This window comes from Bos mutus, chromosome 8, assembly GCF_027580195.1.
Source record: "Bos mutus isolate GX-2022 chromosome 8, NWIPB_WYAK_1.1, whole genome shotgun sequence".
Lineage (NCBI taxonomy): Eukaryota > Metazoa > Chordata > Mammalia > Artiodactyla > Bovidae > Bos > Bos mutus.
Window position 1 is genome coordinate 52689180 of NC_091624.1, and position 27276 is coordinate 52716455.

The 27276-nt window shown below is 46.1% G+C and overlaps 1 protein-coding gene across 2 annotated transcripts in view; it reads right to left on the reverse strand.

The window, feature by feature from the left end:
* Positions 1-538: 538 nt before the first annotated feature.
* The window catches only part of UNC13B (unc-13 homolog B), a 211927-nt gene continuing 185189 nt past the window's right edge, over positions 539-27276 (reverse strand). Inside the window, exons 20-40 of one of the 2 annotated variants that reach the window (XM_005900762.3) lie at positions 24737-24887; positions 23297-23365; positions 21824-21913; positions 21351-21479; positions 14966-15093; positions 14242-14327; positions 9045-9171; positions 8815-8911; positions 8438-8581; positions 8053-8130; positions 7512-7589; positions 7182-7270; positions 6795-6947; positions 6550-6673; positions 6385-6441; positions 6112-6192; positions 5032-5179; positions 3521-3577; positions 2623-2715; positions 2283-2442; positions 539-2117 (exon numbers count right to left, since the gene is read on the reverse strand). In XM_005900762.3, the coding sequence (XP_005900824.1) occupies positions 1832-2117; positions 2283-2442; positions 2623-2715; positions 3521-3577; positions 5032-5179; positions 6112-6192; positions 6385-6441; positions 6550-6673; positions 6795-6947; positions 7182-7270; positions 7512-7589; positions 8053-8130; positions 8438-8581; positions 8815-8911; positions 9045-9171; positions 14242-14327; positions 14966-15093; positions 21351-21479; positions 21824-21913; positions 23297-23365; positions 24737-24887 (2425 nt within the window). In that variant the 3' untranslated portion in view covers positions 539-1831. The remainder of the gene's footprint in view (positions 2118-2282; positions 2443-2622; positions 2716-3520; positions 3578-5031; positions 5180-6111; positions 6193-6384; positions 6442-6549; positions 6674-6794; positions 6948-7181; positions 7271-7511; positions 7590-8052; positions 8131-8437; positions 8582-8814; positions 8912-9044; positions 9172-14241; positions 14328-14965; positions 15094-21350; positions 21480-21823; positions 21914-23296; positions 23366-24736; positions 24888-27276) is intronic. The other variant, XM_070375689.1, reaches the window with a different exon arrangement.

Consider the following 27276-nt stretch of genomic DNA (forward strand, 5'->3'; position numbering starts at 1 on the left):
TTGTGGGGGAAGATCCCCTCTGCTAGGTATCTGGGCAGATAAGTCTCTGAAGCCTCTAGGAAACGCATATACTCCAGTATGGGGATGCGGAGGATTGGGAGAACAGTTTACAAGAAAGCATAAAGACAGACAGCTACTGGGAAATACACAGAGTGCGATAAGAGGGGTACAATCTCTTCAGTCTTGGGAGGGAGAAGGTTATAACCTCTCCTCGGGCGCCACCTTCGGGCGCCTCTTTCTCACCATCGCTCCGCAGCCGTCGACTCCAGGGAACTGCCGCCATCTTAACGCACCTTTCTGCGCAGGTGCCCGGGAGCCCCACTAACCAGCCCAGAGAGAGCCCCGCCTCCCGCCACACCCCTCCTCCCCAAGCCCCCGCCCACCACGCCCCCTTTCTCAGAAATCTGCCCTTTCCCCTAGCTGTGTTAGGTTCCTCCGCTTGTGACTGCAGAGAGGAGGAAAGAGCCGCTGGTCTAAATCTGTCATTATATTAGAAAGTCATTTCTACAGCTTTCCACACTTTACCGGAATTACCAGATCCCAAAGGCTGCTACAAGATAATTTATTACAGACTAGTCAATAATTTCTTATAACAATGGCACATACAATTTAAAACAGCAAAGATGCTTCGTTTCTTGTTTCATGTAATGGCTAATGCAGAGTCCTCAAGAAGTCCAAGAGGCTGCTATGAGGATACTGAAGGATCATGTCACATCTCTGGGCAAGGGCCTGGGAAGTCCACATGACTCCCTGGGAGTGTTGAGCCCCCCTCCCCCTCTGCTCCCCATCCCCCCCCCAATCTAGCCTGTACAGAGGGATCACAGTCTAAGTTCCTTCTGTAGAGTTGAACGGTTTATGAGGGGGACAGCAGCTGACCTAAATGAAAGGGAGTGAGGACAAAGGCTAGATTCTGTCTGCAAGGGGAAGGACCACCAAAAGGCAGTGGCCATAGGTGAACAGGACTCCTTCTAGACTGATTTCCACAATTTTTGGCTTTGTTCAGGGCTTATCTATGAAGAAGCCCTCTCTCCTGGATTCTTCAACTAGCTCTCAGATATGTATACTTAAGAGCCTTTCATGTCCTGAAGCATCACTCCCCTTCCTAAAGGAGTGAGGTAGGGAGACTCCTGGGCAGGTGGCCCCTGGTGCTTGGGTTCCAAAGAAATTCTGCTCAGGCCTCTGAAGCACCATGTGAACCTGGTTCTACTCATGAGAGCTAATCTGGGGGAAGGGATTAGCATAGCTCATTGCTGAAAGATATCTTGTTCAGTCTCAATGCCCTGTACTCACTTGAGCTACTCTACACTGCTGGGTTCTGCTCAACGGATGGTCTGCATTCTATTCTGTGTGTTCCTGCCCTGGCCATACTCCAGTTCAGACTACAGGGCTCAGCAATACCTGTAGACTCAACGGATTACTTACCTCATTAGGCACAAGCTCCAGGCCCTCTAAACATGTTCCTCTAATGATTGGTATATATGGATCTAACTGGATTAGGTGTGGTATGGAGGGGGGGAAAAAAGGGGTGTGGGAGTGGAAGGATCTCTACCAAGAATGGCTGACACTCTCAGAAATGTCTGCCCCTCCATGAAAAATCTCCCTGTGTGGTAAGCCCCACAGCCCAGCTCCTAGCACCACAGACCTGCTGGTCAGGGATTCAGACCCTTTCTGTGAAAAGCCACACTCACACCACCCTAGATTTTCCCTTAAACTTTCCTAACTGAATGAATCAGCCTCTTGACTGTGAGGATCTAAGATGACTATGTAGTAACTCCTATTATCCCTGACTGGTGGAACTGGTGCCCTCTGGTCGGCACAGGAGTCTGGGTGCTCAGCTCCCCTCCTCCATAGAACGAGACTCTGATTTGAGCTTCACAAACTCCCGGGCCACTTCGTCATTGCTCCTCTGAGACAGAATCCGGAGAATGGTCATGCCTGTCTCATCCATGTGGATCTTACGGCCCAAGGGGCACCAGCAAGCACAGCTGCCCTTGGCTGCCACATCCCTCAGAGGCATTACAGCCAGCCCCAGCACACGGTCCTCCCGGGCAAAGCAGTAATCCTTCACGCATATCTGCAACTCATAGGCTTCTGGCCCCTCTTCATTTCCCAGGAGGCTGTGAGCACAGGGTAGATGGAAGATAGGAGACCAGAGATGAGGGCGTCCTCAAATGAATTCACCCCAGCCACCATCCAGCCCATCCCTTCTCTCCTCTCTTTAATTCTTATTCTACAGATCACCCCCATCCCAAAGTCCTTTAGATCCCCCAACCATAACTTACAAGTGAAACGTCTCGTTGTACTTGGGAGCCCAGTTGTTACTTTTTGACTTGGTTGTGAACTTCCTCTTTTTATCACTTTGGTGAGGGCCAACCATGGTGACTTCGACAAAGGGCCGGAACATACCTGCTGTCTGCCACTTGAGGTCATTGGCAGCCACCACTACACAAATATGGAAACCTGTGAGGTAACCCATCACGCATTCCCAGTTCTTAAGCCCCCAGGTGGGATTCCCCTTGGAGGAGGGCTAAGCTGAAGGACTGGGATAAGCAGTCCCTGCCTTTGACTGATGGGGCCACTGGGCAAGAAAAGGTCTCAAGCCTGTGCATCCATGCCACTCACCTTTCACTGTGACCTTGTGCTCCCCAGTTCCAGGATGTGTAAACAAGTCCACCTGAATAGAGACTTCTCCCACAGGATCATCCACACCGGACCCTGGTGGGCAGAGGGACAGATGGTTCCCTACCGGAGAACTTGAAGACCTTAGGCCCAGTTACTCCAGGTAAAACCAAGAGCTGGGAGGCTACTATCCTACACCCTAAAGCAAGAAGCAGTCACCCACAGAAGCTATGGGGATGTGAGCCACGGGGAAAGGATAAGAAAGGGGATGAAGAATGAGGCTGTGTATAAAAATACAAGTCAGGGTGACAACATTTTAGGTGAAACTTCTTCCAAAACTACAACTGAAATCTCTCAGGTTCTCCAAACTTGTCTTATCTCCTGGGCTGAAGAATTTTTCATTGAAAGATGATGGGAAAGGACAGTGCCGCCATCCTATATTTTTGTCTGAGAATTGTGTCCACCCCATGGTTTCTCAGCAGAACAATGTGGGTTCCATCCAGCCCAAAGCAGCTCCTTCCCACCTATGGGCTGCCCTGCACACAGTGACTTCTTCCTACTCAAACCTGGACCTCTCCACACACAGCTCCCCAATGCCCCCTGGCCAGTCTGCAGGCTCCCCTCAGTAGAGGCCTCACTCTATTTTGGGAAAACCCCAGTACCCTGCACTCCAGATAAAATTTTTTTTGTCCTCAGATGGAGTGGTGGGGGAATTCTGAAGACAACTATTGTTAACCCCATCTTGGACTATACAAATACACTGCCCAACTCTGAGACTTGGGATAGAACCTCTGACCTTTGACATCTGGTTCCCTCAGCCCCACCTTAAGCAGCTCATTCTAGTTCACAGGGGACAGTATTAGCCCGTATTAGATTCACATCTGCATGGTGTATAACGTACCCTTTTCCGGCTGAATGTCCTCATTAGCAGTAAACCTAATACCTTTCCCATCATGCACTGAGTGAGGACAGGCAAGTCAAGAGGTAGCAGCAGTAGGACAGAGAAAGAAGAATCAGTTAGAGTCTAAGAAGTTCACAGGCATTCAGAGCAGCTCTAACACATAGTCTGAGGGAGCACAGAGATGGAGCAGGGTGCAGAGAGAAGTCTAAGAACTGGGGCCAGTGAATGCTCCAAATTAAACTTAACAGTTTGCACATCAACCAAATCACAGACAGAGGCAGTAGAACATACAGCAAGTTTCTGAGACCAGCAGGACACAATAAAGAAAGCTGTAGGCTCTAATTTCCTAGGCTCCAAATGACAAAGCAGTGGGTAGAACACATACACACAACTGCAGACTCCCCATGGTCACCACCCCTGCCTGGTCTTACTTCCTATGTGCCCAGTCCAGCCTCACCTCATCTTTATATCTAGCTCAAAGCTCAGTGTCTCTGAAAAGCCTTTTAGATTAACTCCTAGCCTCTCTGATGTTATGGGCCTTTACACATACTCATCTCTGTGAAAGGTCCCCCTATCTTGTTGAGCAAGGCTCATAACTCCTTTTGCTCTTTCTTCTCACTCTGGGCTTGAAATAAGAACACATGTGGAAAATGAAACAGTATTGCAGGTCCCCCTGCATTTCTTAATCTTCCATCAACCCCATCCTAACTGCTTAGATCCCCTCCTTCTTCCAATCTGGGTCAGTTCACAGCTCAGTAAGGCTTAAGCCTTCCCACCCCCAGGCCCCTGCCAAGTTCACTCCTCCGGGCAGCAGGCCTAGGTTTCCCTGGAAGGAGCAATTAATGATTGCATCTTGAAGGTCCTTCCCAAGAGGACTTCCTCCTCAGGGTCAGGGTCTGAATTGCAGTCTGAGCCGTGTTTGTACAGATGTGTTTGGCTATGAATGGGCCTGCCTGGAGACTGGGAGGGGTTCTGAGAACTGGAAATCTTTGGGCGAGAACCAGCTGCCTGGGTGCCCCGTGCACCAGCATCACCCACGAAGCTGGAGCCACAGGTCTGTACAGCCCCGTGATCCATACCCTGCTTTCAATTGCTCCCACAGATCACCCCTCTTAGTCTTCTTCTCATCCACACTGGAGAATCTGGGAAATCTTTGGCTCCCAAAGCTGTAAGACTTCACGAGTATCTTAACCACTCATTCTCAAGGCTTCCTCACACATTTTTCCTATCAAACGGTATACTCCTTGAGCTCAAGACACATGCACTGGCCAGATGATGTTGGGAAATGAAAGCTCAGGCACATCTCCCAGATCTCTGGGATTCCTATCTGGTATGAGTCTGGGGTAGGTAGGGGTAAGTATTGGGGTCCATCAAGAAAATCCTGATGTCTATATGTGAAGGGCTTTCTGAAGAAGTCCCTGGAGCCTCCCTGAGGGCTACAGGAGACTGACTCCCTAGGGGCAGAGACATAGCAGGGAGGAGAGTGGGGACCTGAAACCCTTGGGCCTTACCCTGGGCAGTCTGTGAGCGCACAAAGGTCTTGATGAGGGTGTCTGTGGTCTGTGTGTACAGAGATAGGGCATAGCGCAGGGACTGCAGATCTGGGCTCTTCTCCAGGAAGGTTTTCTTCAGCCCGTTGCCTCCGGCGTGAAAGTATTGCTGAAAGACAAGAATAACTGCTACTGCATCATCTCCCTTCAGAGAGGCAGCTCCCCAACAAATCCTGAGAAAGGACATCCAAGCAGAGGCCGGCAAAGATGCCAGAAGAGGACAGGGAGTCGTTCAATAAACAAGATCAGGAATGCCACACAGAGCCAGGGTCACAGTCTCTCAGGTGCAGAGACTTATGTGAGTATCTGGCAGGAGTGGTAAGGGATGGCCACACTTCTGGACGTGATGTCTGATGGATGAATCTATATGGACAGGCACAGACACAGGATAGAAGCTTGTTAGTCAGAAGTGGTGCTTTACCCTTGGGAACCCTTAGAGCACTTTATACCTATGACCTACCTCTCTCCCCAGTGCCCTGAATCACAGCCCATGTGTACCTGCCTTATTACCACCTTATACCGGATGATAGTCTGGTTATTACCAAATTATACCAGATTATAAGTATCCTGATGCAGGAACCATATCTGATTCTCTCTGCATCCTTCCTAGTGTATAGTGCCTGGACACATGTTGTCTGGTTGAATAAATGAATGCATTGTAGGGGAAAAAAATACCCTTTGAAACCCAAATGATTTTAAACATAAATGAAGAGCTTAGCCCGATCTGGGATATTGGATCTGGAAGATTAATTCCCAGTGGGAAATATTCCAGAATGACAATGAGGTTACTAAGTGAACTAAAGTGTCCTCAGAAGCCAAGAATAAATGTTCTAGCTCTTTGGTGATTCACGTGAGGCCACACAGGAGGTACCATTTTGGTTGCTCCCAAGAGGAATGTGGATGCAACAGAGAAAGATACAGATACAAAACCCACTCTCTCCTGGATGTGAGGGGGCCCGAGGGACCCCTAATCTGGCCGAGTGGAATGCCAGGACCAAGAGGGTAGGGTAGGAAGGCAGTCTGAAGGAGGGGGTCTTCCACCTTGATGGTGTCCAGGGCGAGGTCAAGGACGGCACACTGCTTTGGAGTCAGATTCCGTGTTTCCTCTCGCACCATGTGGTCCTGGAGCCCCAGAGAAAGCAACAACATCAGGACAGCTTGTGGCTGTCATGAAGGTCCCCCATTTGTCAGCCCACAGCTGCATGCCTCTCTCCTTCTCCTCCTCTTCAGTCTTCAGAGCTCAGATTTCCCCCCTCCCAGGCAACCCCTGCCCTTCCCATCTGGCTGCAGAAGGACCCCATGTATCCAGAGTACCTTGAGTTTGGAAAGTTGGCTCAGCTCCTTGGCAGCAGTGAAGATCAGCTGGGTGCCCTGGGCAGGGAGAGAATCATTCAACCAGAGAACTGCAAACTCCATCAGGAAGCAGGGAGCTGGGTAAGGGAGATACAGCAGGAGGAACTGGAAAGGAGCTGTCCTTACCGTCTGGTCAGTAAGTGGAGGCAGAACAATCATCCTTTCCATTGTGTTCATTACCACCCGCCAGAGTTCCTTCAGTACCCGCTTCAGGACCGTCTTCTCACACACAGTGGCAAAAAGTGTGAGGCTGCAGGGCCAGGCCACAGGTCAGGATGGGGTGAGTGCTGAGAGGCCCCCTCCCTGAGCAGCTCTTCTGATTGCCTCTACCTGCTTCGTCCCTACAGGACAGTACTGGGTGCTGTACTCACTTGCCGTCCAGGAAGTCCATGAGAGGCCGGAGCACACTGTCTGCATCCTGAGTCACCGAGGCCCGTGCGTTGGGGGACGCGTTCCCTGGGCCCCGCACCTGGCTCAGGATGTCAGCCATTTGTCGCACGCACTCATCAATCCGCACCTGGAAACTACACGTGTGCCCCCAGTGTGGCCCTCCTCAACCCCCAGACACACGGGCCCTAAGCGGCTCCAGCTGCTCGGTCCCACCCGAGCACACACGTGGTGCAGCTGACAGGGCAGGCCAGCAGGAAGCGGGGAAGATGCACAAAGGTGCGCTGGGTGGAGGCCAGTGGGGCAGGGGCTCCGGGACTGGCCAGGCACCACAACTGGCTCTGAGGGCCGTGCATTCTGGGGCCACTGACCTGTTTCCAAACACCATGCTGAGCTCATCCAAAACTGTATTCAGTTTCACCTGAAGCTCCTTCAGACTGTCTGCAGTTTCAGGGTCCAGCTGTATCCATAGGAGGCAGGCTTGGCTAAGCTGGTTCTCTTAGGCTTTTCTCCCCTCCTGTGCCCCAACCCCTCCCTCCTAGGGCCTCTACCCCAGTGCCTACTCAAATCTCTCAGCTAAAACCAGTCCTAAACCCCAAGCTAAACTTCAGGTCTAGACCCAGTCAGGAGAGGGCAGAGTTCTACGGCTGAGGAGCTTGGGAACAAAGAGAGAATGCAGCAACCCTGAACCTCAGACCTACCTCCTTGCCTCCCATGGCCTCAAACATCTTCTCCAGCTGCACCCTCAGCTGCTGCATGTTGTTCATCAGGATGCAAGGCTGTGGGGAAGGATGAAGTGTTAAGTCTTGGCTCCATTCAGCACAGAACTCAGTCTAGGGCCCCTGCCTCTCACATGACTCTAAAAACCACAGGGAATTTACAGCACGTGTTACACCTGTCTCTCCCTAAGCACTGAGATCTGGAAGCAATGCTGATGGCTCTCATTAAATGAAGACTAGAAGCAAATGTTTCTGCTTTAACTCTGAATAGGGGGCCCCAGGTATTCATGGGATTACCCTTTATAACTCCCTGAATGTATTTTTAAAAAAAAGAAAGCCTAAGCAAAGGTCTAGCTCAGTAGAGGATAAATTACCAAATGGAGGCTCAAAGTAACTCCTTATCAGGTTCTTGTTATTTTGTGGCATAATCTCAAGCACAGCCCTGCTGGGAATCACAAGTCAGGAGCATCACCCCATCCTCAGCTCTGAGGATAGTTTCAAAAGCAAAGAGCCTGGCCCTCACCATTTTCTCCTTTGTGCAGTAAGCTGGGAAGTTCTTTGATAAGATGTCTGCATATTCCATGAGCACCTTCCCGATGGTCTGAGAAGAAAGAGGAAGAGGAAGGAGAAGGGACCCTTAGCTTTCCCCATGAGGATAGTACCTGGGGTCACACTTCTCCCAGAACAGTAACAACAGGTACATAAAGAGGAATCTCAAAGTAGGGGACCAATCTCCCTCTCTACCCCACTGAAACAAACCCACCTGTCTGCCCCAGATTCAAGTAAAGGAGCATGGGGTGATGCCAGGCTATACCCAAAAGCCATCACAAAGAGGGGTTGATCTCAGGTCTGTAGATAGGCCATGAGTGTAATGGAGTAAGGGGAAAAGGGTAGGAGGGTCATGGTACCTTAGAAAATCTCCTCATGTAGTGGGCAAGGATGTTGGGGTCTGGGCATTCCAATTTCCGGATGATCTCAAAGCTCTGATTGAGCTGTGTGAAGACGTCCACCACAGAGCAAGAGAAGAGCGCGTGCTCTGATGTCTGCTGGAACTAAGGAAGGCCACACACAGGGTCATCATCTGCAGCTGCTACCTCATCCCAAGTCTGTAAGGCTCTGAGGGGCTCTCTGCACAGCAGGGGTGGCTCCATGGCTCTGGACAGCCCTCCATATGGACTCTATCAGGCAGGGATGGCCATCCCGGCTAGCGCCCAGGAACTCCTGCTGACAGCTAATTGCTGGGAGACCTGGCTAGACACCTGTGAAGTTCAAGCCCCTGACTTACCCCATCCTTCTTATCTCGTTCCAAGGCCCCACGCAGGAATTCCAAGGACACATCCTCATTCTCGTCCAGCCACTGCAGGACAAACTGCTCAAACCACCTGCAGCCAGGCAGGAAGATGGAGGGGTTGGAGCTAGTGGTTGGCAGCTGCCACGTGCCTGACAGCAAGGATACTGGCAGTGCCCAGCCCCTGAGCCCCCCTTCCCTCTGCAGCCCCCCACATGATGACTCACGCTGGGTATTCGGGCACCTGGCCCTGGAGGGCAGGCAGATCCTGCACGTATTCATTGTGGAGCCACTTCACCTTGAAGTGCAGGTTCATGTAGTCAGCACTCTTACACAGCCTGTCTTTCTCATGCTCTGGTTGCGGGGAGAGAGGCGGGGTCTGAGCTTCCTGAGCTCAGGCGGATCCAGTTGGATGGTGCTATCAGGTGTCTTAGAAGAGGAGTGATTTCCCAGCACCTCCCCACAGTCATCTCTCCCTAGCAGTGAGTATTCTGCTAAAAGCCTGACCCAAATCTTCCTTTAGAGGCTAAGTCAGACACCCAGATAAGGCCCACAGTCTTCCTGTGCTGACTTTTGGAAGTGCAAGTGAGATACGGGCTACTGGTGAAGAAGAGGAGAAAAGGATATGGGCGCTAAGGCTGACTAGTGGGGAAACGGCCCAGGACACGAGAGGGATGATGCTTTACTTTACGCTTTATCTTCCAGGGCTTTACTAATCCTAGTAGCTGAGCCATTTCCTCAGATGGACTTAAATGCAGAGATGAGCAGTCATACATGACATACATGGGTTACTGACAGCCACACAGAGACAGGGAAAATCAAAGTGGGCCCAAGCTAACAGAAAGAGCAGTTGAGCAGCCACAGTGTAACAGAATCCTGAGGTAAACTGAACGGCGCCAGAGCAGAGCTGAAACACTGGAAAATGAACTCTCGGAGAAGTATGAAATAAGTCAGTGTGGAAACCATGGAAACACAGCCAGATGAAAGAGCCATCCGGCTACAGGAAATGGGATGCTTATGTGAAAGGTTATACAGCCAAGTCAGCAGAGGCTTCTGGAAAATCTAGGATAAAGATCACCAACAGCTTGCCCAGAGAGTCTAGAGCACTGGCCACACCCACAGGTTTCCTTCATCTACCCCCTTTAGAGATGAAGCATTAATTTTGTTTGCATAATAAAAGCCAACTGTGTGCTTACATGTAACATAATGGTGAAAGCAAGCAAAATGGGGAGAGTACTGAGTGACAGGGAGGGGAAGGTCGTTGTCCTTGGGAACACTACTGCTCAACTCTGAGTTGCCACAGGTGATGCTCCTCCATGTCAAGATAGAACAGCCAGTCTGCCCTTGTCAATCAGTACAGCAGACACCCAAGGAGGAAACGGGAGGCTGGGATTCAGCCTCAAAAGGCTCCTTTGTCCCAGGAATGTCATCTCCCGGCATTGCAGGCAGCACCGCCTCAACCCAAGGTTGCATTTGCAGACTCTTCTATGAAGCAGTGAGCCAGAGAAGAGGAAAAAGGAGTAAGACTAGAGGTAAAGGGACAACAACCGAAAGTGCTTACCACTCAGAAAGAGGACTTTTCGTATACGAATGACAGTGGAGGCTTGTGACAGAGCAGAGACGCCAATGAGCAGTACAGAAAGGGAAAAAGTCAGGGACACCAAAGACACCCTCCCAGGGCCTCCCCCTTGTCTTCCACCACCCTGCTGTCCTTAAACCAGGCCAAGAACCTAGAAACATAAGAAGGAACCACCAGGAGGGCCCTCTCTCCTTTCTGGTCAACAACCCACTGGGAGAAGGGGCAGTGCTGCTCCATCCCTTCAGAGCTCCCTGATTCTCTTCTTCTAGGGACCTTCAAGCTACTGCGTTTGCAGAGAATTCTCACTTTCTCTGTCAATCCATAATCTGTAGTCCGGCCTCAATCCCTAATTTCTAATTAACTTCTATGGTACAAAACCTAACAGGATGAATGATGAAACACTGCTGCTGCTGCTGCTGCTAAGTCGCTTCAGTTGTGTCCGACTCTGTGCAACCCCACAGACTGCAGCCTACCAGGCTCCTCCACCCATGGGATTTTCCAGGCGAGAGTACTGGAGTGGGTTGCCACTGCTTTCTCCGGATGAAATACTGGCCACACTTTATTCTAACAAGTCTCATGGAGTCATGCTCCAGTAGTTACTTGAGGCTGTTGTTGGGGGGCAGGGGTGTTAGAGGATGGTTGATCTGTTAAAAAGGGGCAATTGAGTATCTAAACCTTCTCCTGCCCCTGACTTCCATGTTCCTCCCTCCATTCATCTTTCTCCTTGGAGAGTTCTTTCAACCTCGTGATTTCAACTACCAGACTGCTGACATCTCCCCCAGATCTCTCTCTGGTTCTGGTAATGTCTGTACAAGTCTTTGATGGAACATCTCACTTTGCCTGGGTTTAACTCCAGTCACCATCTTTTGCTATCTTAACATCTTCAGCTGAAGTTGAACATAGTATACACACTAATCTTACCCTCTTGTTCAATACTGAGCATCATCTTCAAGTCTTCCTTCTTCCTATCTATTCATATCCATTTAACCCACCAATCCCTGTTAATTTCATCTCTAAAACTTCTCTGGAATTTATCCATTTCTTTATAGTCACACTTGTACCTGTCTAGGTCTCATTACCACCATCTCCAACTTGGATTACTATAATAGTCTCCAATCTGGTCTTCCTCCAACCTATTCTCTATATGGTAGCCAGAGTAAGTGGCTTTTCTATATTAAAAATGTGGTCATGTTAATCCCTTGTTTAACCTGGGTTGCTGTTCAGTGGTTCTCAACGGCCTCAGGATAGAGTCCAAAATCCTAAATATGGCTTAAAACCTCCTGTATGATCTAGCTCTATCCTGCTTCTCTGTCTTCACCTCTCACTCATCTCTTCCCCTACACTCTAAAGTGTTAATCACACTGAATTACCATATCCAGTTCCTGAAGCATGCCAGCTCTCTCTAGAACCCAAGTCTCTGAACATACTGTAACCTCTGCCTAAAATGTCTGTCTCTCCCTTCCCTGTCACGAATGCCTTCCCTCCCCACAGCTAAGTTCTATCATCCTTCTTCAAGGATGACACCTCTTCAGGTGTCAGTCAGTATATCACCTCCTACAGAAAGCCCTCCCAGGTGCTCTTTCCAGGTCTGGGTTATGCGATTCTCAGCACCCAATGCTTATTCCCTTGGTAGCACTTAAGTTTGAATTGTAACTGCCAAATTATAGGTTTGCTATCTAGACTGATCTGAGCTTCTCACCAGCTAGGACTATGCCTCATTTATCTCACTGGGGTTCCAACAACTAGCATAGTATGTGGCACAAAGAATGTACTCAATATGCTTGGTGAACAGGGTGGGGATTTACTGAAGAAACTTTCTGTTCTGTATCATAACTGGGACAGTAGTTACACAGGTGTACTTATTGGTCAAAACTCATCAAATTGTACTCTTAGAGTGTTATCTTATTTTATGCATATTATACCTCAACAAAGTTGACTTTAGAAAGGCTGAGTGAATGGTAGCATTATAACAGCAGCGGTCAACACTATCCTTTTATCAGCCAGGTCTCCAAGCCCCTCCCCTTCTCTTGCCCTTCGCCATCCTGACAATCACCAAGTCCTGTCACAGCTTCCTTCCAATGTCTAGCCAAGCCCATTCTTCCTCTAAGTTCTCTGCTATAATTCCAGCCCATCCCCCTGCCATAAACTATCAGACCATCTGTACCCAGCTTCCAGTCTCTCCCTGTTCTGCCTGCCCCCATTTTCCACTGAGGTAAAATCTTATAAAAATACTATTGTGTTAACACTGCATCTCTGCTCATGAGCCTTTAATAAATGTCAGGCAGTATTCTAAGTATGTCACATACATCTCAGCCACTTTGTTAGCTCAACGAAATAGATGCTATCATCACTCCCATTTTATAGATTAATAAAAATGGGAGCTCACAAGAATTAAGTAGCTCAGTCTAAGTAGCTCAGTCTAAGAACACACTGAGGAGTAAGTGGTAAAACTGAGATTTGAAACCAGGTCAACATGAGTTCTTTCTTTAAATCAGTTTTCAACTCTTTTATGTTTTAAACATCAGCAGAATTCCCCTTTTGAAAGAAATTTCATTTAAAGCCTCATATAAAATTGATAAAAGCAGAGCTGACTTGGCAGGCGGCAGGTAGAAGTCCTGGGGCCCAGCCCTGCACGCCCCTCTCCTGCCCCCACCTCCACCCTCCTCTTGCTGTTTCCCCTTTTTACCTGTTTCCTCTGTTTGAAAAACCTCTGCCCAGCCTTACACTATTCCTCTTGTGGAATCAATACACTTTTCACAGGTACTTGTCTTCCCGCCCCTGCCCCTGCCCTCTAAATTCACTAGAGCTGGAGTTCTTTAAGAACTGGGGCAATACTCCTCGTCGCACTCACCATGTGATACCTGGGGGAAAGGGACAGGTGACCAAGTCAGAGGCCGGACCAGCTAAGGCATGGCCTACAGTCCCAGGCATGACCCAGTGCGGACAGGAGGCAGCCTGCTCTGGGGAAGAATTACAGAACGTGCATGGACAGTACGTGACTGTCTCAAACTAAGCACAGATCTGCAGGGTTTCTTTCAACCTCAAAACTTACTGCTCCTAAACCTCAAAAGTTTAAAAGTCTGAGAGGGTTACCCATGTCCTACCACCCTACCCAAAGAACACATGCAGACTCTGGTTTGTCCTTGCTCCAGACTGCTCCCCCTCCATCTAGGTCCACTTTCACAGACTGAGGAGACGACTGACATAACATACAGCAACAGGAAATGCACTTATTTATAAGTGAGCACAGATGGGTAGAAACAGGAAGGTCTGACACAGGAAGGTCTGATAGGGAGTGATATCTTTGTGGGCCAAAGTGGGAGATGAACAGAATAAGCAGAATGAACAAGATGAGTAATAACTGGTTCCATGGAAGAAGTGAGGAAAGAAGTATCTTTCTGGGTTTGTCATGCCAGTCTAGAACAACTTTCAAAGAAAGTCAGGCCAAGCAGTCTATGGTGTGAGAAAATAATCTTATCTATGTATTTAAAGTTCCATGATGCTGTAAAACTGTAAAGGCAAGTGTCGTAAGACCATTCTCTAGGGAGTGGGCCACTCGAGAACACCCAGCATGGGAAGAGTTGATCTCTGGGCTGGAAAAGTGTGAAACAGGCGCTTGCTCTGGAGCTGGAAGGAGGAACCTACATCCACACAGCAACTTCCACTACTCCTTTGGCTGAAGCTTTGCCTACCCAAGGTCTCCTGAGGCCTATCACCCACTATGCCTAGAATCCTTCTAGTTTCTCACCGCACTATTTACTTGGAAAGTGTAGTTGTCTGGGAGAAGAAAGGGATGGAAAACAGGTGCTTTGGCTAGGGGTTTGCAGCCCACTGCCATGCCTTACCCTCCAGTGCATATTTCATGTCTTGGGCAAAGAGTTGCCACATCACTTCTGCGCTGACTTTTCCCACATTCAACTCCTGGGGAAACCTGGATGATGGAAGAAGACATAGTCAGAGAACAAGGCAGAGGCATTTGATTAATTCTAAGGCCAATAGGACTAGTTCTTGGAGGTCAGATTGAAGAGAGGAGAAGCCTAGGAAATAGGGCTAGGCTCCAACTGTAGAATAAGGACCCAGGGCCAGTGGTAGGCAGAGGGACACATTGGAGCAGAAGATCCCCTCAGGCAAGGTGGCCCTAGGGGAGATGATGCCTAGAAGGCAGGGAACTCTGGCCAGGAGGAGAAGGGTTGAGGCTGAAAGACAAGCCCAGGCTAAATAAGCTAGGGCAGAAGAAGCAAGAAGTTGGGCATCAGAAGGCCCTCTTTATTCACAGTGGACGGACACATACACGCCTGGTCTCTGGATCCCCAGGGACTCCTAGGGCAGCCACTCCCAGAGGTCTCTCTCTCCAGGGAGGCTGGTTCAGTCAGGGCGGGGCCCCTCATTATGTTTCCACACCTGTCTCCAGAAACAGTCACCCAGACAGATACAAGGGACAGAGGGACAGATGGACGAACAGGAGGAAGAGGTGGCACTGTGAACACACAGAGACAGGAAAGAAAGAGGCTGTTAGACAGGTGGACAAACCAACCACCAAACAGAAAGGCCAAGTGAGGTGATACTTACTGGTTCAGAACGAGGGTGTAGGAATTCTTATCTTCCTCTATGATTGACACAATGAGTGTGATGAGTTTGGGCCAGAAATCCAGGTTCCTAATGCTGGGCCCCTGTTCTTCTGGAGGCAGCTCCTGATTCTTATTCCCGAGAAGATGGTGATAGATAGTGAGAGTCAGAGGAGACTATGGAGAGTCTTCCTCTCCCCCTTCCCCACACCATGCCCCTTCCTTTAGAATCAGGCACCCTTCCTTTCTTATACGCTGTCTTCCACAAGACACCATCACCCGTTCTACAGAGCAGTGACCACTGAGAGGTCCTTGGACAGAAAGAATCTGTCCCTGAGAACTTCTCTCCCAAGCTCCAGAGCATTGCTCTAATAAGCTTGATCAGTCCAGGAGACATAAAGATGCCTGTCCCCCTTCCTTCTTCTCTCAGTAGCTAAGAGCATAGTGAATTCCTGGTTGAAGTAAACAGCCCCTTCAGTCTAAATGGGTCTAGTTCCATGTGATCCCCATTGGCAGTTCTTTTATTCTAGTGGTGGCCCTCCTCTAACATCACCCACTGCCCCACCACACACAAGTACATCTCAGCTCTGAGAAGTTCCTTCAAGTTCTACAGGAGCTACAGAACAGATCCAGCATGCAGGCTGGCCCAGCCCTCAGGGAAGCAAAACTTCCCTTAGCCCCCTGAAAGTCATTAGGGGGAAGAACTGCATTTGGAAGTTATTTGCCCAGCTGGATAAGAAAAAGCCTTGGGAAGCCAAGAATATTCAATGTGGAAAGGATAGTCTCTTCAATAAATGATGTTGGGAAAACTGGATATCCACAAGCAAAAGAATGAAATTGGACCCATATCTTATGCAGAGGGCATGTAGCTCAGAGGGTAAAGCATCTGTCTACAATGCAAGAGACCCAGGTTTGATCCCTGGGTCAGGAAGATCCCCTGGAGAAGGAAATGGCAACCCACTCCAGTACTCTAACTCAAAATGGATTAAGGACTTAAATGTAAGACCTGAAACCATAAAACTCCTAGGGAAAAAAACATGGGAAAAGCTCCCTGATGGTCACTTTGGATATGACAACAAAATCAAAAATCAAAAAGTAAGACTATATCAAACTAAAATGTTTCTACACAGCAGAAGAAACAATCAACAAAATAAAAAGAAAACCTACAGAGGGTGGAAAGTATTTGTAAACCACCTATCTGATAAGGGGTTAATTCCCAAAATAGATAAGGAACTCAAACAACTCAATAGCAAAAAACAAAACAAACAAAAAAACCCCAATCTGACAAAAAAATGGGAAGAAGACTTAAACAGACATTTCTCCAAAGGAAATACACCAATGCCCAACAAGTACTAGGAGAGGTTTTCAATATCACCAATCATTAGGGATGTGGATGTGACTGGTAATGGAAGTAAAGTCCGATTCTGTAAAGAGCAATATTGCATAGGAACGTGGAATGTTAGGTCCATGAATGAAGGCAAATTGGAAGTGGTCAAACAGAAGATGGCAAGAGTGAACATCAACAATTTAGGAATCAGTGAACTAAAATGGACTGGAATGGGTGAATTTAACTCATGACCATTATATCTACTTCTATGGGCAAGAATCCCTTAGAAGAAATGGAGTAGCCATTATAGTCAACAAAAGAGTCTGAAATGCAGTACTTGGATGCAATCTCAAAAATGACAGAATGACCTCTGTTCGTTTCCAAGGCAAACCATTCAGTATCACAGTAATCCAAGTCGATGCCCCAACCAGTAATGCTGAAGAAGGTATAGTTGAACGGTTCTGTGAACACCTACAAGACCTTCTAGAACTAACACCCAAAAAAGATGTCCTTTTCATTATAGGGGACTGGAATGCAAAAATAGGAAGTCAAGAAATACCTGGAATAACAGGCAAATTTGGCCTTGGAGTACAGAATGAAGCAGGGCAAAGGCTAATAGAGTTTTGCCAAGAGAACGCACTGGTCATAGCAAACACCCTCTTCTAACAACACAAGAGAAGACTCTACACATGGATATCATCAGATGGTCAATACGGAAATCAGACTGATTATATTCTTTGCAGCCAAAGATGGAGAAGCTCTATACAGTCAGCAAAAACAAGACCGGGAACAGACTGTGGCTCAAATGATGAACTCCTCATTGCCAAATTCAGACTGAAATTGAAGAAAGTAGGGAAAACCACTAGACCATTCAGGTATGACCTAAATCAAATAACTTATGATTATACAGTGGAAGTGATAAATAGATTCAAGGGATTAGATCTGATAGAGTGCTTGAAGAACTATGGATGGAGGTTCATGACATTGTATAGGAGGCAGTGATCAAGACCATCCCCAGGAAAAAGAAATGCAAAAAAGGCAAAATGGTTGTCTGAAGAGGCCTTACAAAAAGCTGTGAAAAGAAGAGAAGCAAAAGGCAAAGGAGAAAAGGAAAGATATACCCATTGAATGCAGAGTTCCAAAGAATAGCAAGGAGAGATAAGAAAGCCTTCCTCAGTGATAAACGCAAACAAATAGAGAAAAACAATAGAATGAGAAAGATTAGAGATCTCTTCAAGAAAATTCAAGATACCAAGGGAACATTTCATGCAAAGATGGGCTCGATAAAGGACAGAAATGGTATGGACCTAACAGAAGCAGAAGATATTAAGAAGAGGTGGCAAGAATACAGAGTTCAGTTCAGTTCAGTCGTTCAGTCATGTCCGACTCTTTGTGACCCCATGAATCGCAGCACACCAGGCCTCACTGTCCATCACCAACTCTCAGATTTCACTCAGACTCATGTCCATCGAGTCAGTGATGCCATCCTGCCATCTCATTCTCTGTCATCCCCTTTTCCTCCTGCCCCCAATCCCTCCCAGCATCAGAGTCTTTTCCAATGAGTCAACTCTTCGCATGAAGTGGCCAAAGTACTGGAGTTTCAGCTTTAGCATCACTCCTTCCAAAGAAATCCCAGGGCTGATCTCCTTTAGAATGGACTGGTTGGATCTCCTTGCAGTCCAAGGGACTCTCAAGAGTCTTCTCCAACACCACAGTTCAAAAGCATCAGTTCTTTGGCATTCAGCTCTCTTCACAGTCCAACTCTCACATCCATATATGACCACTGGAAAAATTATAGCCTTGTCTAGATGGACCTTTGTTGGCAAAGTAATGTCTCTGCTTTTGAATATGCTGTCTAGGTTGGTCATAACTTTCCTTCCAAGGAGTAAGCGTCTTTTAATTTCATGGCTGCAGTCACCATCTGCAGTGATTTTAGAGCCCCCCAAAATAAGGTCTGACACTGTTTCCACTGTTTCCCCATCTATTTCCCATGAAGTGATGGGACCAGGTGCCATGATCTTTGTTTTCTGAATGTTGAGCTTTAAGCCAACTTTTTCACTCTCCACTTTCACTTTCATCAAGAGGCTTTTTAGTTCCTCTTCACAGAAAAACTATACAAAAAAGATCTTCATGACCCAGATAATCACAATGGTGTGATCACTCACCTAGAGCCAGACATCCTGGAATGTGAAGTCAAGTGGGCCTTAGGAAGAATCATTATGAACAAAGCTAGTGGAGGTGATAGCATTCCAGTTGAACTATTTCAAATCTTAAAAGATGATGCTGTGAAAGTGCTGCACTCAATATGCCAGTAAATTTAGAAAACTCAGCAGTGGCCACAGGATTGGAAAAAGTCAGTTTTTATTCCAATCCCTAAGAAAGACAATGCCAAAGAGTGCTCAAACCTCTGCACAATGGCACTCATCTCACATGCTAACAAAGTAATGCTTAAAATTCTCCACTCCAGGTTCAACAATACGTGAACTGAGTACTTCCAGATGTTCCTGCTGGATTTAGAAAAGGCAGAGGAACCAGAGATCAAATTGCTATAATCCACTGGATCATCGAAAAAGCAAGAGAGTTCCAGAAAAACATCTACTTCTGTTTTATTGACTATGCCAAAGCCTTTGACTGTGTAGATCACAACAAACTGACGAAAATTCTTCAAGAGATGGGAATACAAGACTACCTGACCTGCCTCCTGAGAAATCTGTATGCAGGTCAAGAAGTAACAGTTAGAACTGAACATGGAACAACACACTGGGTCCAAATCGGGAAAGGAGTATGTCAAGGCTGTAATTGTATATTGTCACCCTGCTTATTTAACTTATATCCAGAGTACATCATGAGAAATGCTGGGCTGGAAGAAGCACAAGCTGGAATCAAGATTGCTGGGAGAAATATCAATAACCTCAGATATGCAGATGACACCACTCTTATGGCAGAAAGTGAAGAAGAACTAAAGAGCCTCTTGATGAAAGTGAAAGGGGAGAGTGAAAAAGTTGGCTTAAAACTCAACATTCAGAAAACTAAGATCATGGCATCTGGTCCCATCACTTCATGGCAAATAGATGGGGAAACAATGGAAATGGTGACAGATTTTATTTTTTGGGGCTCCAAAATCACTGCAGATTGTGACTGCAGCCATGAAATTAAAAGACGCTTGCTCCTTTTAAGAAAAGTTATGACCAACCTAGGCAGCATATTAAAAAGCAGAGATATTACTTTGCCAACAAAGGTCTGTCTAGTCAAAGCTATGGTTTTTCCAGTAGTCATATATGGTTGTGAGAGTTGGACTATAAAGAAAGCTGAGCACTGAAGGATTGATGCTTTTGAACTGTGTTGTTGGAGAAGACTCTTGAGAGTCGCTTGGACTACAAGGACATCCAACCAGTGCATCCTAAAGGAAATCAGTCCTGAATGTTCATTAGAAGGACTGATTCTGAAGCTGAAACTCCAATACTTTGGCTACCTGATGTGAAGAACTGACTCATTGGTAAAGACCCTGAAGCTGGGAATGATTGAGGGAGGGAGGAGGAAAGGATGACAGAGGATGAGATGGTTGGATGGCATCACCCACTCAATGGACACAAGTTTGAGGAAGCTCTGGGAGTTGGTGATGGACAGGGAAGCCTGGCGTGCCGCAGTCCATGGTGTTGCAAAGAGTCGGACAGGACTGAGCAACTGAATTGAACTGAACTGAATCATTAGGGAAATGCAAATCAATGAGATATCACCTCCTATTTGTTAGAATGGCTTTTATCAAAAAGAGAAGAGATAAATGCAAGTGAGATGCAGATTATATCCCTAGGGCTTGACCTTGTTCAAAGAACAGATAGATGAATGAATCAAGGACTGAAGGTCAGTAGAGGGAAATGAAAGACACCAAGGGTTTACTTCAGGCATCCCTGAGAGCTCAGTTGGTAGAAAATCCACCTACAATACAGGAGACCCCAGTTTGACTCCTGGGTCAGGAAGATCCTCTGGAGAAGGGATTGCCTACCCACAGCAGAGTTCTTGGGCTTCCCTTGTGGCTCAGCTGGTAAAGAATCTGCCTGCAACATGAGAGACCTGGGCTCGATCTCTGGGTTGGGAAGATCCCCTGGAGAAGAAAAAGGCTACCTTCTGGCCTGGAGAATTCCATGGACTCTATATATGGGGTCACAAAGAGTTGGATACGACTGAGTGATTTTCACTTTCACTGAGGGTTTACTTCAGTACAAATAATGAGAAAATAAGAATGAGAGAAAGTTAAAAAAAAAAAAACCCAAAAAACAGCAAAATAAAAAGGCTAAAGAAAGTCTTTGAATGGTTTATAAGGCCTCTTTCAAAGTCTAGATTTATCTAAAACTAGGTCCGATTCCTCTTTGTGACCCCACAGACTGAAGCCAAAAGGCTCTTCTGTCCAAGAATAGTAGAGTGGGTTGTCATTTCCTTCTCCAGGGAATCTTCCCAAGTCAGGGATTGAACGTGGGTCTCCCTCATTTCAGGTAGACTCTTTACCAACTGAGCCACTAGGGAAGAGATAGAGAATAGAGACCAAGTATTTAGACAGACTCCTGTATAACTGAAAGATAAAAGCTAAAAACAGTATCTTTCCCTAATAGAGAGAATGTGTTGATGGATGACGAAGCCTTGAGTGCGGCAAGCTTAACAAAGGCTCCAGTAGCTCAGATCTCAGGGGAAGGGAGCCTGGAACACAGAGGTGTTTACATGAGTCAGAATAAAATTAACCTCAGGGGGAAAGCAGACTCTAGGAAGGACTAAGAATTCACCTACTCACTCCCTGAACTGAGTTCAAATTTAGGTTCCTTTCTTCAATACCAAAGTAAAATTTATTGTTGCTGTTTCTGTTCAACTCAGTTATGTAACATCTTGTCCAATGGTTCCTATCCATCTACAAATGTCTCACATGATCTAGATGGTCCCCACTCCACAACCCACTCACTCCTGAGAACATCAAGGACTTTTCCTGAGCTCCCTTCCACCACAATCATACGAAAGAAAGCTGAGGCTTCAAGAACCACTGACAGCTGGCCCCACCTGAGCCTGATCCTCTTACCAGCTGGTACTGGCGGCTGTACAAATCATGGCAGTTGTTGAAGATATACTCATATGTTGAGTTCAAACAGGCCTTCACACAATCTTTTACTACCTGGCTGGCTCTTGGAGGGCTCTGAAGTTCTTGCACCTGCCAATTAATTAAAAAAAATATGGGTCCAGGGTCCTGCTGACCTGAGTGAGATCTCTTCCTAGAAGTGCCCCCAAATTATCCCAGATTCCTTCATCCTTCTCAAGGTCCCTGGACCTTGCCCTGAGATGAAATTGTCAGCACAGCTGACGGAGAGAACTACCTAGTCCACCCTTCTTGATCCATGATCTTCTTGGAAGTAACTCAGGAACAGATGTATGGAAATATAGGTTTAGAGGTGATGGATCCTATAGCCTTAGACTATATACTCAATGATTCTTAGCTTCCATGTCCTGGGGCCAGGTCCCCAGCCTAGCACCACCCAGCCCAAATTCATCTCTTACCTTCATTCGGAAGAAAGTAATGCTGGTCAGCAAATCCACTGTGGACTTTAAGTCCTGAAGTCGCTCAGGGCTCCCAGCAGGGAAATTATTCTGTTGCAAATCAAGAAAATGTAAGAGAGGAACAGAAGAATATGAAAGCCTTCCCTGCCAAAAGCAAGGGATCACCTAAGGACCACCCATAGGGATCTTTCCTAGTGAAGCAGAACAAAAATGCTGTAAGACTACATATCTCTCTTTTCCATGGACTCAGGCCCTTGCCAAAAGCAGGTGTTAATAACCCCAGGCCCAGAAAGCAACATGTCCTACCCCCAACCCTACTTCCCATGCAACGTGTGAGTATTTGCACAAATAAACATACAGACATTCACACACACACACACACACTTTTTTCTTGGGTGAAGAGTCTTACACCCAAACAATGAATTCTTCAGAAGTTACAATCTAACTGTATATCATGGAATATAAGTGGAGCCACACCATAGAAAAGACTGGGATCCAGGACGTATACTTTCTGTACAGTGGGTCTTGGTTACTCTACCATTCTGGAGCCAGCAGATGGCAAAGCTCTGAGCAGAACTGCTTTTGGAGTGAGTTCCTTAGGATCTTTCCACCTTAGGATCTTTCTTTCCTTTTGGCATGAGTTTTAGGGAGAAGCTGCCAAAGAGAGCTTAAGGAAGATGCTGCACCACTCTCCATTTTAAGGGTTGCTTTTTTTAAACCTTCAAAAGGCTACTTATATGCCAAACACAAGATATACAGTCAACTCTCCATTATTCGTGCAAATGGAGGGCACTGAAGGTGCAGATAATTAAAATTGCACTTCTTGACTTTGAGGTTGTTTTATACTTACTTTTTAATGTGGGTATATTGCCTGTTCTGGAAATTCACAACACTTTAAAGCAAGTAATGAAGTCATTCTAAGGCGGCCTAACTTAGGAAGAACAAAAAAACTGCCCATTTCCCTGTCCTGATCTAGACACTCACCTTCCTGCTATATCTCTGTCCTCTCTCCATTCTAGAAATGGACATATCTGCTACAAATTACTTGCCCAAGCCAAGCTACTCTCTCTTCCCTTAGCCAGATCCGCACACCTTGCCTAGAAAATGAGGAGAATATGGCAAGACACAACAAGAAAATGTAACTATCTATGTTTTAAAGGGCATTTCTGGAAGAGATTATCCTTAGGAGACTCCCTGATGGGAATATCATCAGAGAGTTCGGTAGAGTGACATGTGTGGGGTTAGAAAGCCAACTATCTATAAACAGCAACCACACCTGCTACTGTTTAAACACTGCATGGGCCCTGGAGTTGGAAGACCCACAGGTGTCAGTGATGTTGGCCATACTCAGATGTGATGAAAAGGACTAATTTTCCTTGCCTTCAATTTTTATAGTTGTGATTGGCCCATAGTCTCTCTAGACTGACCTTGATATTATCCTTCATCCCACCCCACAGCCATGTCTTCACTCACCCTGTAGGTAGAGAGGTCAATCCTCAGTGAGTTGTGCAGCTGGTCCAGAAGTTTCACAAATCTCTCTTTCTAAGGGTGGTAAACAAATAATGGAGAAGAGAAAAGATCAGTTCCTGAGCCCTCAGACTGTAGCAAAAAGAGCACCATCTCAGGGTGAGGAGAAAACACTGAGTTGGGGACACATCAGGTCTTGTATTTGCCAAAGAAGAGAACAACAAACCACGCAAAGGAGAAGCGGGATAGGTCATTCCTGTTCCATCTCTTAGCATTCAGACTGGGGACTCTTCCCACACTGACAAGAGGAGACACATTTCTGGGACTGGAAACAGCACTGAATACAAATCAAGAGGAGATGACCAGCGCATCTCCATCCCACTGGGACTCTAACTAATTCAGGAAACTCTAGACACAGTCTCCAACTTATTCCTGAGTTTGTGGTGTCCTAACTTATCTTGGGATAGCTCTTAACAGTGAAACAGCCACAGCCTGGCAGTGAGGAGGGGAAAGAGAAATAGTGATACATTTGGAAGGTGATCGGTGATACATTTGGAAGGTGGAACCACATTCCACATCATTTCCCTTAGTTTATACATTTTAAATGTCAAAATAAATAACAAATACTATTTGATACTTTATTTTTATAAAAGTATAATTAAATACGGAATCACGTTCCTGTAGGCTATTTGTATAGTGGTCCTAGAACTCACATATTGATAATATTATATAGCATCAGATATTAAGTAAATAGATACTGTGAAGAAACAGAAAGGAATAGATATTTGACTGGCTTAATCAATGACACTAATTCCTCTACAGAAAGACTATCAACATCAAAAAAGTGATTACTACCAAGGAAAAGCACTCAGAGATTAGAGATACTGATTTGGGAGTATCAGTAATTTTATCTCTAAAGAGTAGTCTTTGTGGTGGATCAGAAATATTCCATCCAGTTTATATTGAACTTACATCAGGTGACATTACAACCAATGATTCAACTTCTCAAATACTTTAATAACAGGAAAGGATATACCCTGGATCAGGAAAACAGTCCAGACACTAAGAAAGGGTTAAGTTCAGGTATGTACTGGTATTCTTGCTTAGACGTCAGACCATATGAACTTAAGTGGTATGAATCTGTCAGAGAGAGACTGAATAATAAGAAGGTTCCTTTGTGAACCTGCAGGGCTGAGGAACATGGTGACTCAACCAAGGTTTTGGCCCAGAGACTTCTTCCTCAGCCCACGTTGTGCCCCTACCAAACCACCATGGTGCTGAGGAGAGTCTACTGGTAGAATAAATACCTATAAGGAAACAAGTTCACTATCTAGGTGGCACTATATATTTGAATTTTTAGGCATATCAGCTCTGCAGTACCAATTGAAAAATCAAACGCTTGTTAATTGATAACAATCAGGTAACATGTCTTAACATCACACTCACCCCAAAGTTGGAGGCTGCAAAACGATCAGATGCAGAGACATTGGTGGAGGCAGTTGTGTGGGCATAGTAGGCATTGATGTTGGCCAGTAAGGTGCTCATCACTGCTGGCACACCAGGACACATGTACTTGGATGACAAACATGCAAAATGCCTGAAAAACAGTGTCTTCAGCCTCAAAGACTCTTCAGGGTTTGTGGCAAAAGCCAAGTAATCAAAAGATCCCACTCTTGTGTATGATCACCTTGGCAGACAAAGATTTTCATAATTTATTTATTCAAACATACATTCAATGAACACCTACTGTGTGCCAGGCCCTACGCTAAGTTCCAGAATCCAAAGAGGTGATAGCCTGGCAAGTGTCAGAAAATACGTCAGTAACTTACGGCATGCTATGCAAAAATTCTGTGGGAACATACAGGAAGGTCATCTAAATTAGAATGGCTGGGGGCTAGAATAGACTAGAAAAAAGGCTTCTCAAAGAAGAGATGGTTGAAACAAGTCTTAAAAGATAGTAAGAATTAATCATTGGAGAAGTATGCAGGCAAAGGGAAACTGTATTTCAAAAACAAATCTCTTCATGGAGAAAGTCATTCATTTGGGAAACCTTCCTTATAGCCGTTGTTCAAGTGTTTGATAGACAAATACTAAGAAATGACAGAGGAGCAGCAGACAGAGAACAGATAGTAAAAGGAGTTTATCCTAGATGGTATGGTACTTTTTAAACAGAGGTTTACTGTGATCAGATTAGTTTTTCAAAAAGGTCACCTTGATGATAAAAATCAGAAAAGAAAACTTGGAGAGAGGTAAGACTAAGACAGAAAGACCAATTGAAGAGTTATTGCAATCACTCAGAAAAGAAGCAACAAGGCACCAAATGGAACAAAGAAATGGTTAAGAGCATAGACCCAATAACCAGATTCTAGGGTTGAGTCACAGCTCCACCACTCAGGGACCTTAGATAAATTATTTCAACTTCGTTATGCCTGTTTTTTACCTACAAAATGGAAATAATAATGACCTGGGGATGAAATGAGTTAACATTCATAAATTACTTAGACCAGTGCCTGGCACATAAGGAAATGGTATATAGAAGCTGTTGTTATTATTATCATTATTACTGAGCTATAGCAATACTGATAGATTAAAAACATTTCTAGGAGGTAGAATCTAGAGGTTTCAGAGACTGATTAGATGGTGGTAGTAAGAAAAAAAAGTTTAGGCTGACATCTGAATTTCTGTTTGGATAACTGTGTAATAAACTGTTCCATTTACTAAAATAGGAAATACAGGAAGAACAGGACAGATTTGCTGGAGATAATGTTGATTTGGATTTTGAATCATATTGAGTTTGCAATGCCTGTGGAAATACCCAGAAAGCAAATCAAAATGGATCTGAAACTCAGGAAAAGATCTGGTCTGGAGAAAGAGATCTGGGAGTCCTAAGCTCAAAAGTAGTAGTTGAGGTTATAGGCTTGAATGAAGTCATCCAGGGAGTGGAAGAAAGCAAGAAAGGCAGAGGGGCCATTCTCCAACCTCATTCCTCAATATGTTTCTCCATCTAGACTAAACTTCTTGTAATTCTTTGAATAGTCTATGCTCTGTTGCATCTTAGCATCTCTGCACCTATCCTACCAGAAATGCCCTTCCCTCTTTTCTGTATTTCAAGTGTCAGCTCTTCAACAGCTTCCCTCACAGGCCTCTCCTCAAATTTAGATGCTCTCATAATACACCGTGATTACTTCTTGATGGCACTTATCACATTATAATGCAATTGTTTGTTTACTGGTCTGTCTGTCCAGTATTCTTGCCTTGAGAATCCCATGGATGGAGGAGCCTGGTAGGCTGCAGTCCATGGGGTCGCTAAGAGTCAGACACGACTGAGCAACTTCACTTTCACTTTCACTTTTCACTTTCATGCATTGGAGAAGGAAATGGGAACCAACTCCAGTGTTCTTGCCTGGAGAATCCCAGGGACAGAGGAGGCTGGTGGGCTGCTGTCTATGGGGGTCGCATAGAGTCGGACACAACTGAAGCGGCTTAGCCGCTCTCCTGCTACACCAAGTTCCCCAAACACAGAGGCCCTCTTATTCATCTTCGTGTTCTCAACATGTGGCACAACATATGACACACACAAAGAACTAAGTCAAACTAAATACAAGAGCACAGCCAGGGCACTAGCTACCTTCTGCTTACCCAGTGTTGTTTCCTGTGCAGAGGTCTAGTGGCAGCCCCTCCAACACACAGCCTATACCTCTTCTCATGGTGGGGATTTCTGTCATAGCACGTGTACCCTGTATGCTCAAGCCTGTGATGACTGGGCAAGTCTGTTCTTGTATACACACCCATGCCCTGTGAATTCTGGGGTAGACAGACAACTCCCCTCTCCCCGAGTTACTGATAAACACACTCCCTTTATACATTACTCTCTCTGCCTTGGGGTACAGATCCACCTTACCCAGCTCAGAGAGGGATAGCAATGAATCACTGCCTACTACCCGACTAGGGACCTGTCCACTCTATCAGTGTACCTCCATTAGCTA